The sequence below is a fragment of the Mustela lutreola genome, chromosome 4 (genome assembly GCF_030435805.1).
Source record: "Mustela lutreola isolate mMusLut2 chromosome 4, mMusLut2.pri, whole genome shotgun sequence".
NCBI classification, from domain to species: domain Eukaryota; kingdom Metazoa; phylum Chordata; class Mammalia; order Carnivora; family Mustelidae; genus Mustela; species Mustela lutreola.
Genome location: NC_081293.1, coordinates 84,345,187 through 84,367,115, shown reverse-complemented (window position 1 = coordinate 84,367,115; position 21,929 = coordinate 84,345,187). Strand labels below are relative to the sequence as shown.

At 50.1% G+C, this 21,929-nt stretch overlaps 1 protein-coding gene across 3 annotated transcripts in view; it reads right to left on the bottom strand.

Moving 5' to 3' along the window:
* Nucleotides 1-21,929, bottom strand: part of GNG4 (G protein subunit gamma 4) — a 62,314-nt gene that overhangs the window by 21,313 nt on the left and 19,072 nt on the right. For 2 of the 3 annotated variants that reach the window (XM_059170400.1, XM_059170399.1), the window contains exons 2-3: nt 9,805-9,898; nt 5,140-5,248 (exon numbers count right to left, since the gene is read on the bottom strand). In XM_059170400.1, the coding sequence (XP_059026383.1) occupies nt 5,140-5,238 (99 nt within the window). In that variant the 5' untranslated portion in view covers nt 5,239-5,248; nt 9,805-9,898. The remainder of the gene's footprint in view (nt 1-5,139; nt 5,249-9,804; nt 9,899-21,929) is intronic. The other variant, XM_059170398.1, reaches the window with a different exon arrangement.

The following is a 21,929-nucleotide window of genomic DNA, read 5'->3' as shown; positions in this document are numbered from 1 at the left end:
AATTTTTCTTAACTGTTAGGAGAAGGATTGTGAGTCATTACTTGTCACGATATGATCTCTTTTCTTCTATGTCCATAGCTTCCCACACTCGTCTGCTTCTGCTACTGTCTCTGGGGCTTTAGCTTTTAGAGCATTCATCAACTGACACTGCTCTTTCTGACCTTGTTTCTTCGTAGTCCATTGAATGCAAGATGATATAAAACAGGTTGATTTATCTGTCAGCAATCAGCATCTCAAGCCCGTGGTGATAAAATTAGTCTTAGCTGAATGACAGTGCTATTAGGGATTGTTAGCACATCCCACAGTGAGAGCAAATGAGCAACTGACAGAGAGAGAGAGAGAGAGAGAGAGAGAGAGAGAGAGACTGGGTATAGTCACTTGGCAAGTTTGTCAGCTGTTTCCCAGTCCCAGCTGAGAGTTAGGTCTGCTTAAAGGTGTGGTCCACCTGCAGAGCCCACCAAGTCACAGTCCCAGGGGCTGGCCCAATGCCCAGTGCCAGGGGCAGGAGGATCAAAGCACACCTAGCAGTGCCCAGTGGAGAGGTGGCTTCCACAGCCTTCCTGGGAGCCTGCGACTGGGCCTGCCTGGGACCCCTGTACCTTCCCCACGGGACATCTTCTCCACACCTGTTCTCCTGTCGGGCTGGACGAGCTGGCTCTGGAGACCATTTTCTTCACTTAAACCTGTTACGCTTTGCTTAGCTCATGTCTTCCATAATGTTTCACAAACTCTCCCTGCTCAGTGATCACTGTCATTATAATGCACTTTGCCAGTGCAGTTTTACGCAGCTTAAGTCTCTCATGGGTGAGAAAAAGGAGGCGGCGCTGGTATTCTTTTCCTGAGGACTAGTTTCCATGATAGTCATATGTATGTTCTTTATTTCTTTTTTAGGATCCTGAGTATTACTTGCCAAGCTTTTTTGCTTTTTGGGAGGCCTTACGAGTTCTATGTGGAATTGTCTCAAAGAAAACACCCATCTTTGTCGGGCAACACGCTGAGGGGCTTCTAGGTGGGACAGAGAAGGTCCCACGGATGCTGGGAAGCAGGTGTGAGTGGGGGAAGGACCCAACAAACATGAAAGGAGAGTAGAGACGGCGCTGAGGTAGGTGGGGAGAGGGTCTCAGAACCCAGCTGTGCGTGGCTCTGAGGTCCGGCTACGGCTGCATAATAGAGCCTCCCTCCTATGTCCCCTGGAAAATCTGGGACAAAGCTGACGTCAGTCCTGGGCTTCTGTGCAGATGATGTTTGGGGGGGGGGGGACATACAGGACTTCAAGACCATAGTGAACGTTTTGGCTACATTTTTCCTGCCATGAACTGCCCACACCTCTCTGAGCTCGACGTATTCCTTTCTCTTACCTTCACAACCCAAACAACTGCTTTGTGCGGTTACTTTTTTCCTCTTCTACCCACCCCCCCCGACCGAAGAGTCACCCCCTTTACTCTCAGGAGCAGCAAGCACCATCCTTCCCTTCCCTCCTCCACGCTGGACACTGTTCCAGTCACGGTAACTGCAAAGCCCAGAGGTAGCTCTGTGGCAGGCTTCCTACCTTGCCAACCATGGTCCTTTCCTGCTTGGTGCTCGACACCTGTCCTGCCCGTGCAGTGCGTCAGCCCCCATCTGCCGGCCCCCATCTGCTGTGCTCCCACCTGGAGCCAGCTCTGTGCGACCCGCGCTTGCAATTTCTTCCACTGGAGCCTCCAGATGCGCCCCCCTCCCCCCCGCAGCACGCTTCCTGTCACTCCGGGGCCCAGAGAGAGGCAGGACTCACTCATCCTTCCCATGTCACAGCCTCTGCCCCCTCATTCCCATCACTTTCCGCATGAGTTCAGTGAATTCTAGGAAGTGCCCCTCACCTCCGTCATGTACCTGTCCTCTGTCACTGCCCCTCCAGGCTCCTCTTGTCCCTCTCCTCTCCTGCACTGACCCCTCATCCATTCTGGAAAGGCCACTTCTCCCTGGTGACTTTCTTCCTCTTCCCTCCCTCCTCAAGGCCCTTACTAGGGTCAGTGCGGAGTGCTCTTGATGGTTTCTCTGTCTCTCCAGATTCTGTTTTTATCATCTGGCTAATTGATAACAATATACACCTAATTTTGCCAAGAGTTGCATCAAGTAGACTTTTGCCCCCAAAGCCCTGCTATGCCTCAAAGCAAGAGGTGTCTAAACACCTTTTGCACGAGCTTCGCACCCAGTAAGATGGCTATCATACAAAAAATAAGTGTTGGCGAGGATGTGGAGGAAATGGAAGTTTTCTGTGTCGTTGGGGGTGTAGCCTTCATGGAAACCAGCGTGGTGGTTCCTTGGAAAGTTGCACAGAGAATTACTGTGTGATCCTGCGCTCTCCCGTCTGGGTATATGCCCAAGAGGACGGAAACCGGGGACTCCAAACATTTGCGCACCTTTGTTCACAGCAGGACTTTCACAAGAGCCCAAAGGCAGAAGCAGCCCGAGACGATGAGCACCGTCCCCAGGTGAATGGGTCGGTGAGAGGTGGGACGTGCCACGGAATCTTCTCTGGCTGTGGAGGGGAAGGGCGTGCTGACAGACGCTGTGGTGTGGACGAACCCTGAAGGCACACACCAAGTGAAGTGTGGACAAACACTGCACGATTCTTGTAGGAACAAGTTTCCCAGAACAGTCAAATTCACAGCGACGGAAAGGCTGGAGGTTCCCAGGGGCGGGGGGAGGGTATGTGGGGGACAGCAAGTCTGCTGGAGGTCGGGACACATTCCAGAAACAGACCCCGGAGAGGACGGCTGCAGGAGCCTCTGTGAACTTCATCCTACTGGGCTTGCAGATGGTTCAAACGGCGAATTGCACGTTATGTGTATCTTAGTGTATTTTTTTAAAAAATAAAGAAATGTTCAAGGTTGGGTGAGCAAGAGGAGAAACCCTACGTGTGACCGCGAAGCTACAGTGGGCATGTGATCCCTCGGGGCCACCTCTCTCGTCAGGAAGCTCTGGGTCCTCTGTGACACCCAAGGCCATCGGCAGCCCCTCCCAGAACCCCTACAGAGTCGGAGATGCCCACAGAGAGCCTGCTGCTGGGATCCCACGGCCGTGTCTCCCTCACCCATCACCACGGGAACAACCTTCCCTTCTGCTACCATCTAACGAGCTCGACTGAGTTGGTTAATGATTTCTCCTCGTTCTTTTCGAGCCTGTGCATGGGCCTTTAGTGACTCTTAAAGAGCCCTTCACTGGGGGACATCCGGTGACTGTCTGGGTGAAGGTGATGGTTACTATCACGGGTGAGGGTGGAAGGTGACTGTCGCACGTGTAATTTTAAATAAATTATACAGAATTTATCTTCCCGGTTAGACTCCAGGCACGAGAGCTGTCCCATGACCAAGGCCGGTGCCCACGGTCTTTCCAGTCTCTGGCCATGGAGCTGGACAGTTGGGCTCTAGCGTCGTTCTCCCTAGTGTCTCCCACACGGCCTCGCTGAGTCCGCTCCCACTTCTTGGCGTGTCTGCCTCTGTGACCCAGCTCTGCGCCTCCCCCGCACCCCTGGCTGCCTAAAGCGGCGCTCCCTGCACGACCCACAGCTCTTCTGGCAAGTACCAGCTGCCCCAAAAGAGCCATGCCCAGCTCGCGCTAGCCTTCCCTGCCCCTCGGGTACCACCTCCGAACCAACTACCCGCTCCTGACTCTGCAGGGCCTTCTCTGAGCGCGCGGAGGGGGCAGCCCGTGCGTCCTCGTCCCAGCGGCGCACCAGTGCAGAGTGGGCGTGTTTGTCAGAAGAGCGAGACCCCCACCACCCTGATCCTTTCGGAGAACGTCTGTCCTGTGGATCTCATTCTTAGATCCGTTTCTATACTAGTGGGGCTCTCCCTCCTTTACCGGTTTTTTTTTTTTTTTTTTTAATTAAGATTTCATTTATTCATTTGAGAGAGAGAGACCATGCGCGTGAGCATGGGGAGGGGCCAAAAGAAGGGGAGAAGCAGATTCGCCGCTGAGCAGGAAGCCCGATGCGGGGCTCCATCCTGGGACTCTGGGATCATGACCTGAGCGGAAGACAGATGCTTAACTGACTGAGCTACCCAGGGGCCCCTCTCCCTCCTTTAGGATTGTTTGGTTCCTTGCTCTTTGCTCTAGCCTAGAGATGAAGGAGAGATGTCTAATCTGTAGCTGATGTCTAATCAGCACCTGCAGCATAGAGGCCCCGAACAGTACATGCGCACTTATGCCCACTTGTATCACGTCGTATTCCCCCCTCGCTTCATGTATTGCTGTGTCACTTTCTGTGCTGCTTTACCGCCCCCTTGGATAGCTCAAGCCCCAAAGCCCTAGTGTTCTCACAACTGTCCCAAGAGAGGCAGGAGCTGATGCTCTCTGGCTGTAATTTCAGCAGGAGGGGAGGTCTCAGTGCCAGGAACCTCAAGGAGGGACTGTCTGCTCTGCCAGGAGAAGGCTTTAGGGGTCACCCATTGTCCCCAGCAATTTGTCCTTTTTGAATCCAGATGCCTAGGCAAGACCCTTGTTCTGTGTGCCAGAGGCCCCTGGACTTGAGTTTCCTGGTGTCAGACTCCTGACAGCTGATGAACCCACACAGTATCTGAGAGCTCCAGGCTCTGCCTGGCCCCCTGCTGGCTTCGGAGTGGCATCTGGAGACTTTAGGTGATTTCATCTTGCCTTGGCAAAAGGTCCCTCGTGAAGGGATCTACACTCATCAGCGTCATGAACGTGGTGAGAGGTGCCTGGCGCCTCTCTTCACTTTCCCCAAAGGGACGTCTGAAAACATGGCCCACAGTTCAGTGCCTCCCTCCCAACAGCCCCTGTCAACATACCCAACAGAGTCTGATCTCGAAGTCACTGCATCGGGCAGGAAAACGATGATGGATCTCACTGTCAGACCCTCTCGCTTACTGGCATGACAACAGAGCAAAATAGAGCTGAGAGGAATACGGGTCTATTTTTGGCAGCTCCTTACGGAATTGGTGCACACTGTGTATTCTGCATCATTTGAATCCTTGAGCACACTTGGAACTTGGAGGCAAACACTCATTTGTAAATGTTACAGCTGCCAAGGTTGGCCAGCGGCTCAGCTGGGTGACGAGTTAACTCTCACAGGGAAGTGGGAGGAATGCTGGGAGCTGGGTTCTGGCCAGCGGGGAAGGCTGGCTGGCGCGGGCTTACCTTGACCCTGTCCATACAGGCTTCCATCTTGAGCTGCTCTACAGCCTTCCTGGCTTGCGAGATGCTAGTGGTGCTGTTGTTGGACATGACGTCTTTCATTCTGCTGCCCCTGAAACAAGCGAAGTTGACGGGTTGGAAGAGGCTGACCCTCCTCGCCGTTCTCCCCTCTCCCACCGCCTACAGCTTCTCTGTCCCAGCCGGGGAGCATTGGTGAGAAAACCCTCCCTCGACAAGGGAAAGACATGCTTATCTAGAGTGATGGGAGTGAGACACTCGATCGTCAAGATGGTCTCAACGGTGGGTGGACCATATGGTCCCAGCGTTGCTTTAGTACTCCCATGACCGTAAGTAACACATTAACTTTTGTGCAGTACTTTGTTGGTAATAAATCATTTTCTTACACATTTGTTCATTTACTCTTCTAGCAGCCCTGAAGGTTGGCAAAACATACTAAGTAACACACATACGAACAAACTAAATTCTGTTTTGTAAGTAAAGAAGTGCAAACCTCAGAGAGGTTTTGCAAGCCAACAGGTAAAGTGCTCACGGCCAAACTCTGTGGATCCTGAACCCAAACTCAAAGCTGGGAAGCCCAGCCACAGGTTCTTTCTACGGTTTCATGTGGCCCTCTGGCAATCCACTGCTCTAAGTACCTGTTTCCCCTGGAAACAACTGCTTTATTATTAATTTTAATTTACTCTCATTCCAAAAACCTTACAGACTCTGTACTGGGAGTTTGTTTTTAAGCATTAACACACATACATACACACACCCCTATCCCCAGCATAGATTTGTTTTTTCTAGAAGAAGGAAGAAATTTCCCCGATCGGATTTGGAATGATGCCACACGACTACGAAGAAACCTCTACAATGCTCACTGTTCCACAAGCAAGCATCGGTTCCCGCATCGATTTCCACAAAGATGCCGTTGTTTCAGGTGCCCGCTAATGACCAAGTAGTTTTACATGGAAGGGGCCTGAGAGCTGAAGATGGGCCACACAGGGAGCTTCCAAATGGCTTCCAAAGGCATAGAGGGAGGTATGAAGAGGCCTGGCCAGCATGGCGGCGCACACAGCACGTGCTGAGGGTTCGGCACATTTGTGCTAACTCTGGTCCACGTGGGGCATGGCGGCCGTTTCATGTATCCTCGGGCGACTTTTCAAAAAGTAGAAGTCTCTTGTTATAAGATACAGAGCAGCTGCCTCAATCAGAGTTTGACAAGTGTGTGTTCTTGTCTTGCTTGGGAACTTCTACTCAAGAAGAAGAGGAGAATCAGGAGTAGCAGGGGTTTGGGGACCCAGCGAACAGCCATCCGCACCCCACCGTGGAGAGACATGCTGGCGTTTCTCCACGGTTTCAGGTCGGTGTGTGTCCCTGTGCATGTCCCCAAGCCCGAGTGCCTGACCTGGGCCTGTGTGTGTGTGTGTGGCTGTGCCCCCACGGATGTGTGTGTTCATGTGTATCTGCGTGCCTGTGTGTCTACAAAAAAGGAAGGAGGAAACACACACAGGGTTTCCAGCCCTCTCCAGCCTGATGCACGCCAGAAAGGATCCGACAATCATTGTCTTCAGATCCTGAATCTCCCTTCCCATTCCAGAGCTCATCCTCTTTCCTCCTGACTTTGGGCTTTTAGGAGTTACGGAGGTCACCGAAGAGGGGTACAGGCACGACTGAGGAGAGGGCAGCTGCGGCCAGGGTCAGCAGGAGAGAAGAAGGAAGACACAGGGGAAGGGCCAGGGCCGGGGGGGGGGGGGAGGGGGTCTCTGCACCAAGAGTGTGCGGGGGTGGGGATGGGGGTGTGTACGAGGGGGCGGCGCGTCTGCACAAGAACTTCTACCCGCAGAACTGGGGCCGCACAGACAGAGAGAGGCCCTCACCCTCCCCCAGCCCCAGGCTGGCCGCATGGAGTGCACCGATCCCACCCAGTTAGTGTCCCGTTCTTCCCCGTTGATGAAGAGGCACACATTGTCAACATACCCCACTCTGCAGCACGGAAGAGCTCTGGCTGAAGGCTTAATATTGGAGAAGATCCCACTGAGCCGAGTCTGGGTTCTCGCATCCCAAACATAGGATAAGCTGGCGGGGGCGGGGCCGGCTCTCCAGCACCAGGGACGCATGGACTCTTACCCTGCCACGTCCTCTGTGTCCCCTCCAGACCAGGGGTGTCCACATCTCCAGTGTCACCTCTGAGCCTTCCTTGCTCACCCCCTTACTCTTCCTCAGCCACAAAGCACCACGTCCCTAGGGTCACCTAGTGTCACAGTCACCTAGCAGACGATCCAACCAATGGTCACTCCCTCCCAAGAGTTGTGTCTTTCCTGCCATGTAAATCCAACACCCTCCCAGGGAAGGGCTTCAAGATGCCACTGCAGAAAGCCCCCATGTACCAGCACTGGTGCCCATGACACACAGGCGGCCTTCCCGGGTCCTCGAGGCCAGCCACCATCCCACTCCCGGCCCCGGTCACCCCTTGTTTTCCTTCCTTGTTGGGGCACAAGAGGAGAAACCCCATCTCTGGCTGCACTGACTGGGTCTTGCCATACTGGCCTCTGGAGAATGACCCAGGACAAAGACAGAAGACACATGGGACCACCTGCCCAGAGCCCCAAGCCGGATGGACCTTGGACATTCTGCCTCTGAGCCTCAACGCTGTGAAAAACTATTCTTCACAGCTGAGGCCCCGTCCTGCGGCTGGAAGCCCCTCTTCATCCAAGGCTGACACTGCATATGTGGTGGCCTGTCCCTCCTCAGGGTCTGCACTCTTACTCACCCCTCTTTCTCCTGGAATGCTGGTGTCCCTGGGTGCCCTCTCCTCAACATAGAGAAATATATTTATGTCTTTTCTGTCACCTTCAAACAAATAGACAAGAAAACAGAAAACCCTCGCTCTCCTTCATTTCCACTCTTAAGAAAAAAGGGACAATGGCAGATGCCCACAGAGGACCCCGACGTAACTCATGGTGGAGCTGCAAAAAGTAAGGCCAGAGCGCTCCCTTCCTGGGACACAGGATGACAAGCCTGTTCCGTTCCATCTCCTCTGTCTGCTCTGTGGCCTGTCGGTCCTGTCAGACCCTCTCACAGGATGTTGTTCCTCATGTTGTCCTCCATGACCCTTATGGTTTCATGTCCTTACATTCATGGTCTCCCTCCAAGAGGCCAGCAAGCTTCCTCACAGCAGCACATGTACTCAGGATCTAGACTGTGACAACCGCCCCCTACCCCTGCCACCCACACCTGGACTGCAGTTCACAAGCTCCTGAGTGACTCCGGCATGGACCATAGGCGGAGAATGGCAGCCGGCTACAGATCACGTGTCCTCTTTTGTTCCTTTTGTTCGTCAGGTCACCTTGGTTCCATGCATCTTCAGAACACTAAGGAAGTCCTTTAGAAGATTTGGTGGCGGTATGAATCTCTGGGGATCTTGCTAAAATGCAGGTTTTGATGGAGCGTGTTGGGGTTGGTCCAAGTGTGTGCATTTCTACCCGACTTCCGGCTGCTGCTGGTCCGTGGACCAGACATTGAATAGTGCGGCTCTGAACGAATCCCCAGATACTACTGGAAGGGAACATAGAGGTCCAGGCCCAATCCCCTTACTTTTTACATGAGGAGACCTATTTAGGGAGATTAAATAACTTGATCTGATTGAGCCGCTTCGTGGAAGTGGAAGGAAGCAATTCCCTGGTGTGGCTCCCAGCGTGCTGCCTCTCCTGGACCTCGTAAGGTGTTTGGGGCAAGATTAGAGTTTTTCCCCTGCCCCCTGGTCTATCCTGTTCTCCCAGGACAGACTCACCTGTCAAGTGAACTTGAACTTTGTCTTGCTTGGGACTGAGATGCCAGGGGCTTCCCCTGTGGGAGGCAACAAAACCCGGGGAGACCAGCCGGTGCTTCTGCCAAGTGGAGCTGGTGGCAGCTGAGTCTCTTAGAGACAAACCACAGACGCCCTCCCTCCCCGCCAGTCCAGGCTGCTCTTAGTGTCCACCTGGGTAACAACTGCCCTTTCAAGGCTATCCAGACCCCGTTCCTGCATGAGAACTGATGGATGCTCTCCACATGCCTGTGTGTATGTGGGTCCACATGGACCCGAAAAGAGAAACGGGAGTAGAGACAAAGTGGAGATGAACAAAGCCAATGGGCACGCAGCCTCCTGGAGAAGGACCAGCTCAGCTGTTGGCTTCAGAGAAGATGAGGCAGATGGGAAAATGAGCTGAATGCAAGGGACAGAGGCCCTGTCACTGCCCCCGTCAGGGAGTCCTTCCATTTTGGGTACACGGGAACCCCCTCCCCCACAGACAGGTTTCACAGGGAGAGTCTCTCGGGCTGCGTCCTACAGTGCGCAGCTCAGGGTCTGGCAGGAGGCGATGGGCAGCGTAAGGCGCACGCCCATGGAGACGGTTTGAGTCCACACCCCATGTCCCCCAACGGGGGCACGTCCATTCACATTCTAATGCCATGAACAGGCTTCATAAGGGCTAGCCCTCTGCTGTGGCAGGTGGAGAGGGAGACAGGATGGGGACAATCGCTAGAAGAAAGTGACAGTGGGAGGACGCGGCCCCACATTAAGGACCTTGCATGCCCTGCCTCCCCGCAGGCCCCCACAGGCACTGCTGCCAAAGAGAGCTGCGCTCCTAGCGGGCCGTGCTCAGACGGAACACGCCACTTCCTCACCGGCTGAGAGGCAGCACAGCAACAGGCCTGGGCAGGGACGGGCTGGCGGTCGTCAGAGGAGAGGTTGGTTCGGGGCTCCCGCCTGGAGGCTCACCTGAAAGTGCAAGCAGGGTTGGGTCAGCAGGTGCAGCGAAGCCGGTGTCCCCCGAACCGCCCGCCTCCCCACGGCCTCCGCTGGCAGACCACATGGGAGGGGGTAGCCCCAGGCAGGAAGGGGAGTCCCAGTCTGACACCGCAGAGTGGGAGCATCTCAGGGCCACAGGCCGCCCTTGCCCTTCCTGGCCTGGACGTGGGGAGGCCTCCCCCAGCACCCCCCCAGCACCCCGCTTCCAGCCAACCTCCACCAAACAGTTTAGAGGTCTTTCCTTATTACAGAAAGTGAGGCCGATTGTAGAAAAAGGTGAAGAGAGAGAAAATTACATCAAAGGAAATAAAAAACAACGATAAGGCCTCTTCCCAGAGATAACCACGGTTATTCCTGTGCTTATTAGAAATAAGCTGATTCCAACCGAAGGACGTTCAGCACAGAAGAGGTGACTCTACTGGGTGGCTTTAAGTCTTCTTTAAAGTTAGGGACTCTGCGGACAAAGAACTTGTTGCCTCCCTCCGCTGGAGAGGCCAAACCTTGGACAACAGGCACATCCCCGTTGGGGGTCGTCTACACCTCACCCTAGAACATCCATGTCCCAGAGATCCCAGGGGCCCTGCAGCAAAAATAAAGTTTGGCCAGCAATGGGCTGGACTACGGGGAAGGATGTGTGTAGTCCTGCTCAGTGCATTTTTCCCAGCCCACTGCAGAGGGTACAGCACTTCCCCGCTGCTAGTTTCCCTCACTCCATCTTCCAATGGGAGATAGAGAGACAGACAGACAGACAGATAGAAAAGTCCTTGAGAGGAGGCCTGCTATCCTATAGGGGCAGAGCCTAAACTCTGCCCTGTAGGCAGATGACTTTATTTATTTATTTAGTTATTTATTTTTAAGATTTTATCTATTTATTTGACAGAGAGAGATCACAAGTAGGCAGAGAGGCAGGCAGAGAGAGGAAGAAGCAGGCTCCCCGCTGAGCAGAGAGCCCAACGTGGGACTCGATCCCAGGACCCTGAGATCATGACCTGAGCTGAAGGCAGCGGCTTAACCCACTGAGCCACCCAGGCACCCTAGGCAGATGACTTTAAAGCCAGGCTCCAGGAGTCTTCCCTGCCCATCCTCTGGACAGACACGAACCCCTGGGGAAGGGAGTGTGCGTGGGGGGCTGGGGAACAAGCCGCCAGACCAACCCAAGTTCCCTCCACACCCTGCCCTACTTTTTTGTCACAAGCTGGGGTGAGCGAGTGAGACAAGTGGCTGCAGCGGGTCTGGCTGCCCCAAGGGCTGGCGGGATGGAGAAGAGCAGGGCGCCTGTGTACCATTCTCCAGGCCCTTGCTCTTCCCCAGCCCATCGCGGGGAAGGTCTCCCTCTCCCAGTGGTCCCTGAACTGGCTGCTGTCAGCACAACCCCGGAGCTCAGTAACCCCAGGCCTGGCTCTATCCCACTGCAATGACCCAGAACCTCTGTGCCCTTTGTGGGCTCTCCGGGGATTCTGACACATCGAGTTCTCAAACCACTGCCCAAGTCTGTTGGTTCTGAGACTTTGCTGTGCCCTGAATCACCTGGGGTCACTTAAAGATGAGAAGTGTGGGTCACACCCCAGACCACGGAAGTCACACTCGATCGTGTGGCTTTAAGGCTTCTTAAAAGTCAGGGACTCTGCGGATGAAGAACTTCTGACTTCCCAGGTACTGCCAGTGTGCGAGGCACATCTGAAAAGACACAGCTCTGGTCTGTGTCTACATTGCTGCTTGTCAAGCTCAGGTGTGCATGTGATTCACGTGAATCTCAGATTCTCAATTCGATAGATCCAGGTGGGCTTGGGCCGGACCGGCCTCTGCAGCCAGGGAGGTTGTTAGAGATACAGAACTGGGTCCCCCCCAGAGCTTGGGAACCGAATCCGCATTTTAACCCGAGTGATTCGTGTGTAAGTTAGAGTGGGGCGGGTTCTGTGCTGGAGCGGGGGACCTAGGGCTGCTGTATCAGGGACCTGGGGCCAGGGTGAAGAGGCTTTATTGGAGATGTGGGAGTCAGAGGTGGGAATGGGAGAGTCACTGTTCTCCGGACCCTTGTGTTACCCGCACTCCCAGCCCACCTCCCCACCTTCCTTCAGCCGAGTCCATGGCTCCGGTGGCTCGGAGAGAACAGACGTTAGGAAAGGACGAGAACTTCCTCTTGTCCCCTTGGCATCTGCAGAGCATTTTCCACCCGGCACTTGCGGAGTGTTTCAGAAATCAGCCTACCAAGCTGCCTCGGGCCCAGAAGAAGCTTGAGACACCTTCCCAAGATCGATGCTGTTTCTCAAAGTGAGACACATGTTTGGCGCCGACAGGAACTTGGCTCCTGACCGGCCTCCTTGATCTGCTGCTAAAAGAAGCTGTTTCTTACCAGCAGTGAATATGCTGCCATGATGTTTTCAGAAGCGTTTTTTTCCCCCCCAAACAGAAAAAAACCATGCTCATCTGTACACAAAATGCTGTGGTCTCATTGTGAAGGCCTAGAAAGATCCACCATGGGACCACCAGCTGGCTGGGAGGCTCTCAAAGGTAGAAGCTGGTTTTACTAATGTCTGCGTCCCCAGGATGAACCCAGGACAGGACCACTGTCCATGTGCTGATAACTGTGATTCATGTAGGCACGAGAGACCTAATGGGGGTGTTACAACAACAACGCTGATTCTCCCTCCACGACTTCTCCTGTTTCATGCTTACATAGAGCTAATTCAGCTCCCAGTTGCGAAGTGTAATGCCCTCGAGTCCTTCATATCTGCTGATGGTGTGGTGCTGGGCCTTAAGGAACCAAAATCATAGTCTCTATTCTCAGAGAGCTTACAGTCGGGTGGGGGGTGGTGCTGCACATTGTTCAAGCAGTCGTGCTGGTGAATGATGGGAGCACGCAGTTCTTAGTTCCCTAACCACAGAACGTGACTTGGCCTGAAGGTCTATGTTGGTTTCTGTGAGTGATTCTGAAGCCACAAAGAGGAAGGAGACTTGTCTGCCCTCACAGAGCTCAGTGTCTGAGGGGAGAAGGTGAGTAAGTAATGGTAATGGTGTGATACTTGGGGCTGAATCCATTCTCTCCTTTTCTCATAATGACATAACTGAGAGGAAGACAGCGGAGTGGGAAGATCCCGAGCTTACCTCCACCTGTGGACACACCAAGGCTGCAGCTACACGTAGAGCAACTCCCTCTGAGGATTACCTTAAGATTGATAGAACAGACCTTCCACAGCTAAAGACATAAAGAAAAAGTCACATCGAGAAGGGCAAGTGGGGCAGGGACAGGGTCTGATCACGACCCACACCCCACACTGGTAACCCACAAGCAGGAGGGATATCACAGGCCCAGAGGTCTTCCCTGAGGAGCAAGGAGCAAGGAGTTCACACCCCACGTAGGGCAGTCCCTGCCCTGGGAATCTGCACCTCCAGGAAGACAAGCCCCCAATATATCCGGCCTTAAAATTCAGCAGAGCTTAAATCTGGGGGAGCTGAGTGCTACAGGAAACCAAGACTCTGCTGTTAATCTCATTCACTCTACTAGCACTTTTAAAAGTGCCTGGGTTATATGTGAAGGAGACTTTTTGATTAATTTTAGGGCACGTGCCAATGGGATAGGGATCTGTAGGAACTGTCTCTGGGAATGGATATGCTGATAGGTAGCATTTTTTCTTGCCCTCCTTCCACCTAAATGGCAGTATAAGAAAAGAAAACGGTATGTATGAAGGAAACCTCAGGAATCTATCAGGTGATTTTCCAGCAGAAACTTTGCAGGCCGGAGGAAACAGCAAGATATCTTCAAAGTGTTGAAGGGAAAAATACCTGCAACTAAACATACTCTACCTGGCAAGATCATCATTCAGAACTGAAGGAGAGAGCAGTTCCCAGACAAACAGAAGTTAAAGAGTTCATCACCAGTAAAATGGCCTTATAAAAAATGTCAAAAAGTATTTCTTTAAGCACAAAAGAAAAGGTTATAACCAGAAGTTAAAAAAATTATGAAGGAAAAAGTGAAAAATAAGAAGATGTAAAATATGATGTCAAATATATAAAACATGGAGTGGAGCATAAAAACGTAAAGCTTTTAGAATGTGTTGGAATTTAAGCAACCATCAACTTGAAACAGACTGCTATATCTCCATACAGTGAACATATGAACCTCATAGTAACCACAAACTAACAATCTATACTAGTTACACAAAAAGTAAAGAAAAAGGAATCTGAGTGTAAGACTAAAGAAAGTCATCAAATCAGTAGAGAAGAGAGCAAGAGAAGAGGAGAGGAACAGAGAAGATCTACAAAAACAACCGGAAAACAAGGCAAAAATTGGCAACAAGAATCAACAATTACCTTACTTTACTTTAAATTACCTTGAATGTACATGCACTAAATGCTACAATTAAAAAACATGGGGTGGGGTGCCTCGGTAGCTCAGTTGGTTAAGCAACTGCCCTTGGCTCAGATTATGATCCCGGAGTCCTGGGATTGAGTCCCACATTGGGTTCCCACCTCCACGGGGAGTCTGCTTCTCCCTCTGACCTTCTCCCTTCTCATGCTTTCTCTCACTATCTCTCTCTCTCTCAAATAAATAAATAAAATCTTAAAAAAAAAAAAGGACACAGAGTGAATGAATGGATAAAAAACCCAAGTCTCATCTATATGTTACCTACAAGAGACTCACTTCATATCTAAAGACACATGCAGCCTGAAGGTGAAGAAATATAAAAAGGTATTTCATGCCCTGGAAATGAAAAAAGGCTGGAGTAGCAATATTTCTGTCACACAAAATGGACTTCAAAATTAAGACTGAGCAAAAGACGAAGAACAACATTAGGTAATGATAAAGTGATCAATCCAACAAGAGGATATAACAATTGTAAATATCTATGCACCCAACATGGAAGTGCCTAAATACATAAAGCAAATGTTAACAGACATAAGGGGAGAAATTGACAGTAATACAATGACAGTAGGGGATTTCAACACCCACTTACATCAATGGGTAGACTGTCCACCCAGAAAATCAATACAGAAATCAGTGGCTTTGAAAGACACATTAGACCATATGAACTTAACAGATATATACAGAACATTCCATTCCCAAAAAGCAGAATATACATTCAAGTCCACATGGAACATTCTCCAGAATAGATCATGTTAGGCAACAAAACAAGTCTCAAAACTTTTAAGAAGATTGAAATCATTTCAAGCATCTTTTCTGGTCACCATGCTAAGATTTCATTACGAGAAAAAAGGCCTGGAAAAACACGGACTCAAGGAGGCTAAACAACATGCTACAAGACAACCAATGGGCCAATGAAGAAGTCAAGAAGAAAATTGAAAAAAATGCCTTGAGATAAGTGAAAATGAGAACACAGTATTCCAAAACCTTTGGGATATAGATAAGCAGTCCTTACAGGAAGTTTATAGAAAAACAAGAAAAATATGAAATAAACTATCTAACTTATACCTCAAGGAACTACAAAAAAACTAGAAAAAAATCCCAAAGTCACTCAGTAGAAGGAAATAAATGGAGATCAGAGCAGAAATAAATGACATAGAGACTAAAACCAACAAACAAAAACCAATAGAAAAGATCAACAAAACCAAGAGCTGGATCTTTGAAAAGACAAGCACAATTGATAAACCTGTAGCCAGATTCATTAAGAAGAAAAGAGAGGACACAAATAAATAAAATCAGAAAGAGAAGTTACAACTGGCATCATGGAAATACAAAGAATTGTAAGAGACTACTTATACACCAACATAAAAAATTATACACCAACAACCTAGAAGAAATGGATGAATTCCTTGAAATATACAATCTTCCAGGACTGAATCAGGAAGAAACAGAAAATCTGAACGAACTGATTACTACTAATGAAACTGAATTGGTCATCGAAACTCCCAGCGAACAAATGTACAGGACCTGATGGCTTCAGGTGAATCCTACCAAATGTTCAAAGAAGAGTTAGGACCTTTTCTTCCCAAAGTACTTTAAAAAAAGAAGAAGAAGAGGAAGGAAAACTTGCAAATTCATTCTAAGAGGTCAGCCTTAACCTGACATCAAAACCAAGCCAAAAAGGAGAGAGAGAGAGAATATTATGAGCCAGTATCTCTGACGAACATAAATGCAAAAATCCTCAACAAAATATTAGCAAACCAAATTCAATAATACATTAAAAAGATCATTCACTAAGACCAAGTGGGATTTATTTCAGGCATGCAAAGATGGTTCAATTATTTGTAAATCAGTGTGTGATACACTACATTACCAACATGACAGATTAAAATCATAGATCATCTTAATGGTTGCAGAAAAAGCATTCAACAAAATTCAATATCCATTCATGATAAAAGCTTGAAAATACTTCTAAATCTTGACACAAAGGCAGTAATTTTAAGAAATTCTATTTGGAAAACCAAATATGAGGCATTAATTATAGTAAGAATTCCACCTTATGAAGCCATGTTCACTTCTAGGGGCTTAATAGTATTGGGCACAGACTGGGAGGGTGCACCTACCAGATCCCACATGCCCCCAGGAAAGAGGTCACTGGAGAGAGAGACCAACATACAGCCCTGAGTCCCTAGCCACACTTTGGTCCTGAGTCACCATTTCCAATACTGCAGGGTACCTAGCCCGCAGCTTTGCTCTTTGGTCCAATTCCCACAGGTTAAGGGTGCTACAAGTATAAATATTAAGAATGTCACTGTTTTCACCCTAAAATCCCGTTAGGTGCTAGGGCCTCAAGGTGCCACTGCTTTGGGCATAAAAGCTGAGGAGAGGTTCTCCTAGGGTTCACAGCAATCATTTATTGAAGATACATTGTTTTTGAATTGCCACAAAGATTTTATGCATCAAGTCAACATGTCAGAGTGCCCTCCCCCACTCTGCCCATAATGGAGCTTCAAAATAAGGGGGAGGGATATTTCACTGGAAAAGTCATAACCACTCTACTAGCAAAGGCACAGACTTTCTCTACATGTAGAAGCAGAAAACGGTACTTTAGCGTCCCAAGAAGAATTTTGTTTTTTTTTTTTCACAGTCATGCCAGGGTAGACCCGAACATCCTGACCCCTGAGCAAAGAATTAGGAGCTGTCACACCAGGCTGCATGGGAAGGCGGTCCTCTCGTTCCCCTCGGTCAGGACAAGGCCATGGGCATCCCCACTCCGGCTTGAACCACATTGCAACGTAAGCACTGTGATAGTTGAGCCTGATGCATTTTACAATCTCGGTTTCCATTATTCAATTTACATCTTGATTGTCTGATAGCATCTGCCCGATCCGATAGCAGCGCATCACCCCGAGGTTAAACCAGCGCAGGGATAAGGAGATTTCCGTGCAGCACAGACTGTAATGCACCTGAGGGACAAGCGGATTCTTAGAAGATCGCTCTGGGTCTGAACAAAGTTGGAGCACACTGGTCACCAGTCCCCAGGTGACTGCCTGCCTTATCTGTCCCTGATTAAGGTCAAGAAAATTAGAGAAGGTTGGCAGACAGTTGTTATATTGAAGGACATTTGACAAGTTAGTGCAGACGAAACAAGAGAGAGAGAACCCAGGACCATCTTCTCTGGGACCCTTAAGGCTTCCCACTCTCTCATGTACGTGGCTGCTCCAGACATCCTCTGTTTCTTTGGCCTGGCAGATAGAGCCCCAGAATTTTATTCGGCGGCAACGGCATTAAAAAGTCTGAGTGTTCTGCTGCTTTTATATCAGCCTTCCTAGAGTATATGTAGTTAATTCTTTCTCTGCCTGCTGGATAAGACAAATATTCATTGCACACACTGGACCATGCCGTTGACCAGAGTGAAGATATTTAAGAAGTAAGACCCATGTCCTGCGCGTGGCGCCTTATAGTATAGGAAACAGGTATTTTCATTTTTTCTCAGAGCGACTCTACTGAAGTGGGCAGGTCACTGCCCTGAGGAAGAAGAGGCAGTTGGGAGGTGCCGTGGTTGGGCCAGTGTTTTGGCTTTCGAGCACAGCGGTAACAAATCACTGTACACTTGGTGTGGCTTGAAACCTCCTATTATTTATTCTCACAGTTCTTGAGCCTAGAAGTTTGAAGTCAAGACCATTAGGGCCATGCAAGGCCATGTTCTTTTTGAAGATAACAGGGAGACGATCTTCCCTCTCCTTTTCCTGGTCTGGGGGCTCCCAGCAATCCTTGGCATCCTTGTGTGTACATACATCACTTCCATCTATACAACCCCCTCTTCTTGTTTCTGTGTCCCATCCTTTTCTTACAAGGGCACCAACCATGTACCAGATACAAGGCCTTCCCTAAGCCAGTACGACCTCATCTTAACTAATTACATTTTCAAAGACCCTACTTCCAGATAAAACGACGTGTGATGTTCTCCCCATTCTAGTAGGAATGGGGAGGATACTATTCAACCCAGTATCCCATGAACCCAAGATTTGTGGCTATTGGTCTCTGATGGTTTCTACAAAGCATCACATATGTTTTGCTCTTTGTAAGACCTGTAAGGAAACACCTGAGAATGGCATGGTGTTTCACAGCTGGGTGAAAGAAATTCATCTTAGGGTGATGGAAACATGGGTTGAGAACCCATGTTCTCATGAACATGGGTTCATAACCTATAACATGGTTCATTATGAACCATGTTCATAACCTATAACCATCTCAATTTCTCCACTTTTCAGTGGAGTTTATTTCTCCAAAGCCATTAAATAGCTAATTAGTGGGGAAAATAGGATGAGAACCTCAAGTTGATCACCCACCATTCATTTATTTGACCCTTACTGAGTCAGGCATGAAGAAATGAGGGAGTGACTCAAACATGATCGTCACCTCTATTTTGTGCAGGACACACATCTCATGGCAGCATAAGCAATCAGAGATTCTGGGTGCCACCACAGAAGTCTGTGAAGGGTAGAGGGGCCAAAAGGAGAGGGTGGATCCTTCTTGGGGTGGGCAGGGAGGTAAGGAGGAAAGTGGGAAGGCTCCATACTCCATGTGAGCCTGGGAAGGTGACTAGGAGCTCACCAGGCAGAGGAACAGCATGTGAGAAGGTAGACAAAGTTCACACATGCCTGGCATGGTCTAAAAACTGCATACTTCTTTGTTCCTGGAGCCTGGGAGTGCAGGGGTCAGATCACAGAGGGTCTCAAATGCTATTCTGAGGAGGTGAGACTTGTATCAAGCAGGCAGTTATAATCAATTGAAGGGTATTTAAGCAGAGAGGTAATAAGATTGCTTTTACATTTCAGAAAGGTCACTTCAATCTACTGTGCAGAATGTACCAGAGGTGAAGGAGATAAGCAACAGACCAGATTGGAAGCTCCATGAGTCTAGATGAGAGACTCACCGTGTGCACTGGGTGCTCTAGTGGAGAGATGAGGTGGGAGGTGAGAGGAAGCCAGTACCGGGATGGGAGCACACAGGGGATGAAACTAGGATCTGAAGGTTGGGAAGGTGGGGAGGAAGGGTCTGGAACCATGGTCAGGGGGATGGCGCCATGCCACTCACCAGGCTCCAGAAGTGAAAGTGGGGTTTGCAGGTGTGTGCGATGAGTTCCCATGGGGCAGGCTGCACTGAGGGTGACCTCAGGACACTGAAGAGGACATGCCCAGCAGACAGGCAGATGGACAAGGATGCACTTGGAAGTGAGTTTGAGCTGAAGATGCAGAATCCTAAGTCAGGACTGCAGGGGCACCTGAAGTCCACTCGGGAAGGGCTCCGAGGAGGAGGGAGCGTGAGCCACTGGCCCGGCCGGCAGGGAGCTAGGCTCAGACCAGCATGGTGGGGCTGGGCAGAGGAAGGGGCTATATCCCAGCTCATCTCTGCTCCATTTCTTTGCTCGTTAGTCTATACTTTCAGAATTGTAGAAGGAAAAGATTCAATACCAATAAAGCCAATAAATTATTGGCTGAGGCTGAGACCAAGATGGCTGGGAGACAGGTGGCCTTTCTCAAGAACTCCTGGGCCAAGAAGGTGGTGCTGGTCACGTCCTTCACCACTGGGGGCTTCGACGTCACTCTGCTCCCCTCAGCCCCTTCACCAAATGAGCCACATGACCAACCAGGTCACCCCCTACACCTACCCAGTGCCCCTGAGATGATGGGAACACGCACTGTGCACGCGGCCCGCCCTACGACCCCCACCCCAGGGTCCGAGTGTGCGGTGGCTGAACAAACTGTGAGCCAATACCTCTGGTGACAGGCAGGAGGCCCCCTTCCCTACGGCCAATAAAAAGTGAAAAGGGAAAAAAAATCCCCCTCAAAACAACAAATTATTTTTATGGATCAAAGGGCACAAACTTGCTAGGACTCTGACTGGGGCTTCATCAAGTGAAATTCTGCAGAATAGAGACCGAGGACATCCCGGGTCAGCACAGACACCAAAGGAGTATGCGGCTGGTGCGGCGAGCACAGTCTTCCGTGAGGCTTTTGGCCGCTGCCACTGGGGAGAGAGCGGGGCTCGCTCTCAGGGAGATGCCTGCCGGGACAGAGGACCATACAGGCTCTGAACTATGCACAGCTGACCCTCGAGCGATGCGGGAGGTAGGGGCGCTGACCTTCCCTGCAACCTGAAATCTGCCTGTAACTCCCGACTTCCCCAGCACTTAAGTACTCACAGCCAACCAGCAGCCGGTGACTAGCGCTTACTTTGTATCTTACATGTGTTTTATATCGTATCCTTACAATAAACTAAGCTGGAGAAAAGAAAATGTGATGAAGGAAATCATAAGGAAGAGAAAATATATTCGCAGTGCTGCACTGTACTTACGGGAAACAATCCCGCATCAGTGGACCCTCATGGCTCAAACCTGCATAGGTCAAGGGTCAGCCAGACTCTGCACCTCACGAACTGTGTGGTCATAAATGCCCACACACGCTCGATGGGTCATGCCCTGTGATCAGGGAGAGGTGGTTCATGCCAGGTTTTCTGTCCACCCTCCCCAGCTGGATCCTTTTCCACCACATGCTCAGGTTCAAGTGCAGTTTGCGATGTCAGAGCCGGGTAAAACCAGTGGCTGTCATGAGTCTGGATGTACTGCCTCTCTCTGGGAGGGTTTCTCCTGTCCCCCAGCACAGCCCTCTCCCCTCACTCTGGTGGTTCCTTTGAACGTGGGCTCAGAGGCCATGGTCTATCCGTGCCTTGTAGGGAAACCATAGTCTTGACAGACAGACCGAACTAACCAATGAAGACGAGGCTGTTCTGTCCTCTGGGACCAGTTCCAGGAAATACTGTTTCTGAAGACGCCAGCGGCTGGCAACAGCATTTCATCTCTTACCATTCTGTAAGACCAATTTACAATGAAATGCTTGAATTTCTAAATAAATTTGTTGAGGTGACATTCACCTGGCATGATAACTATTTTGAAGCGAACACTCAGTACGTTCACGACGTTGTGCAAACACCAGCTCTATCTCATTTCAGTACATTTCCGTCACTCCAGAATAAAACTCCGTACTCAGTAAGCGCTTCTCTCCCGAGCCCCTGGCAACAACCAGAGTCTGACTGCTCTCTGTCTCGGTGGTTGTGCCTACCTGGACATTTCGTATGAATCAAAGAACTCAACAGGTGCTCTTTTGTGTCTGGCTTATTCCACTAGCATAATGTTTGGGGTCACATTCACCTTGTCGCCCGTATCAGCTCCTCCTTCCTTCTACAACTGAAGGATGCTCACTGTGCGGACATACCACGATTTTTGGTCTGTCCTTCTTTTGATGGACATTTGAGCTGTCTCTGCCTTTTGACTACTGTGACTACTGCTGCTTTGATATGCATATGCCTACATTTGTCTGAGTACCTGTTTTAAACCATTTTATGTCCCCTCCAGTAATGTATGAAGCTCCATTTTTTCCATATCCTCACCAACATTGTTATTTTCCATTTAGGGGGTGGCTATCGCCCTCCCAGTAGGTGGGAAGTGGCACCTCGTTGTGGTTTTCATTTGTATTTGCCTCATGACTCCTGATGTGGAGAGACTTTTTGTGTGCGTATTGGCATCATTTACTCTTTAAGAATGGTCTTACTGTGGCACCTGGGTGGCTCCGTTGG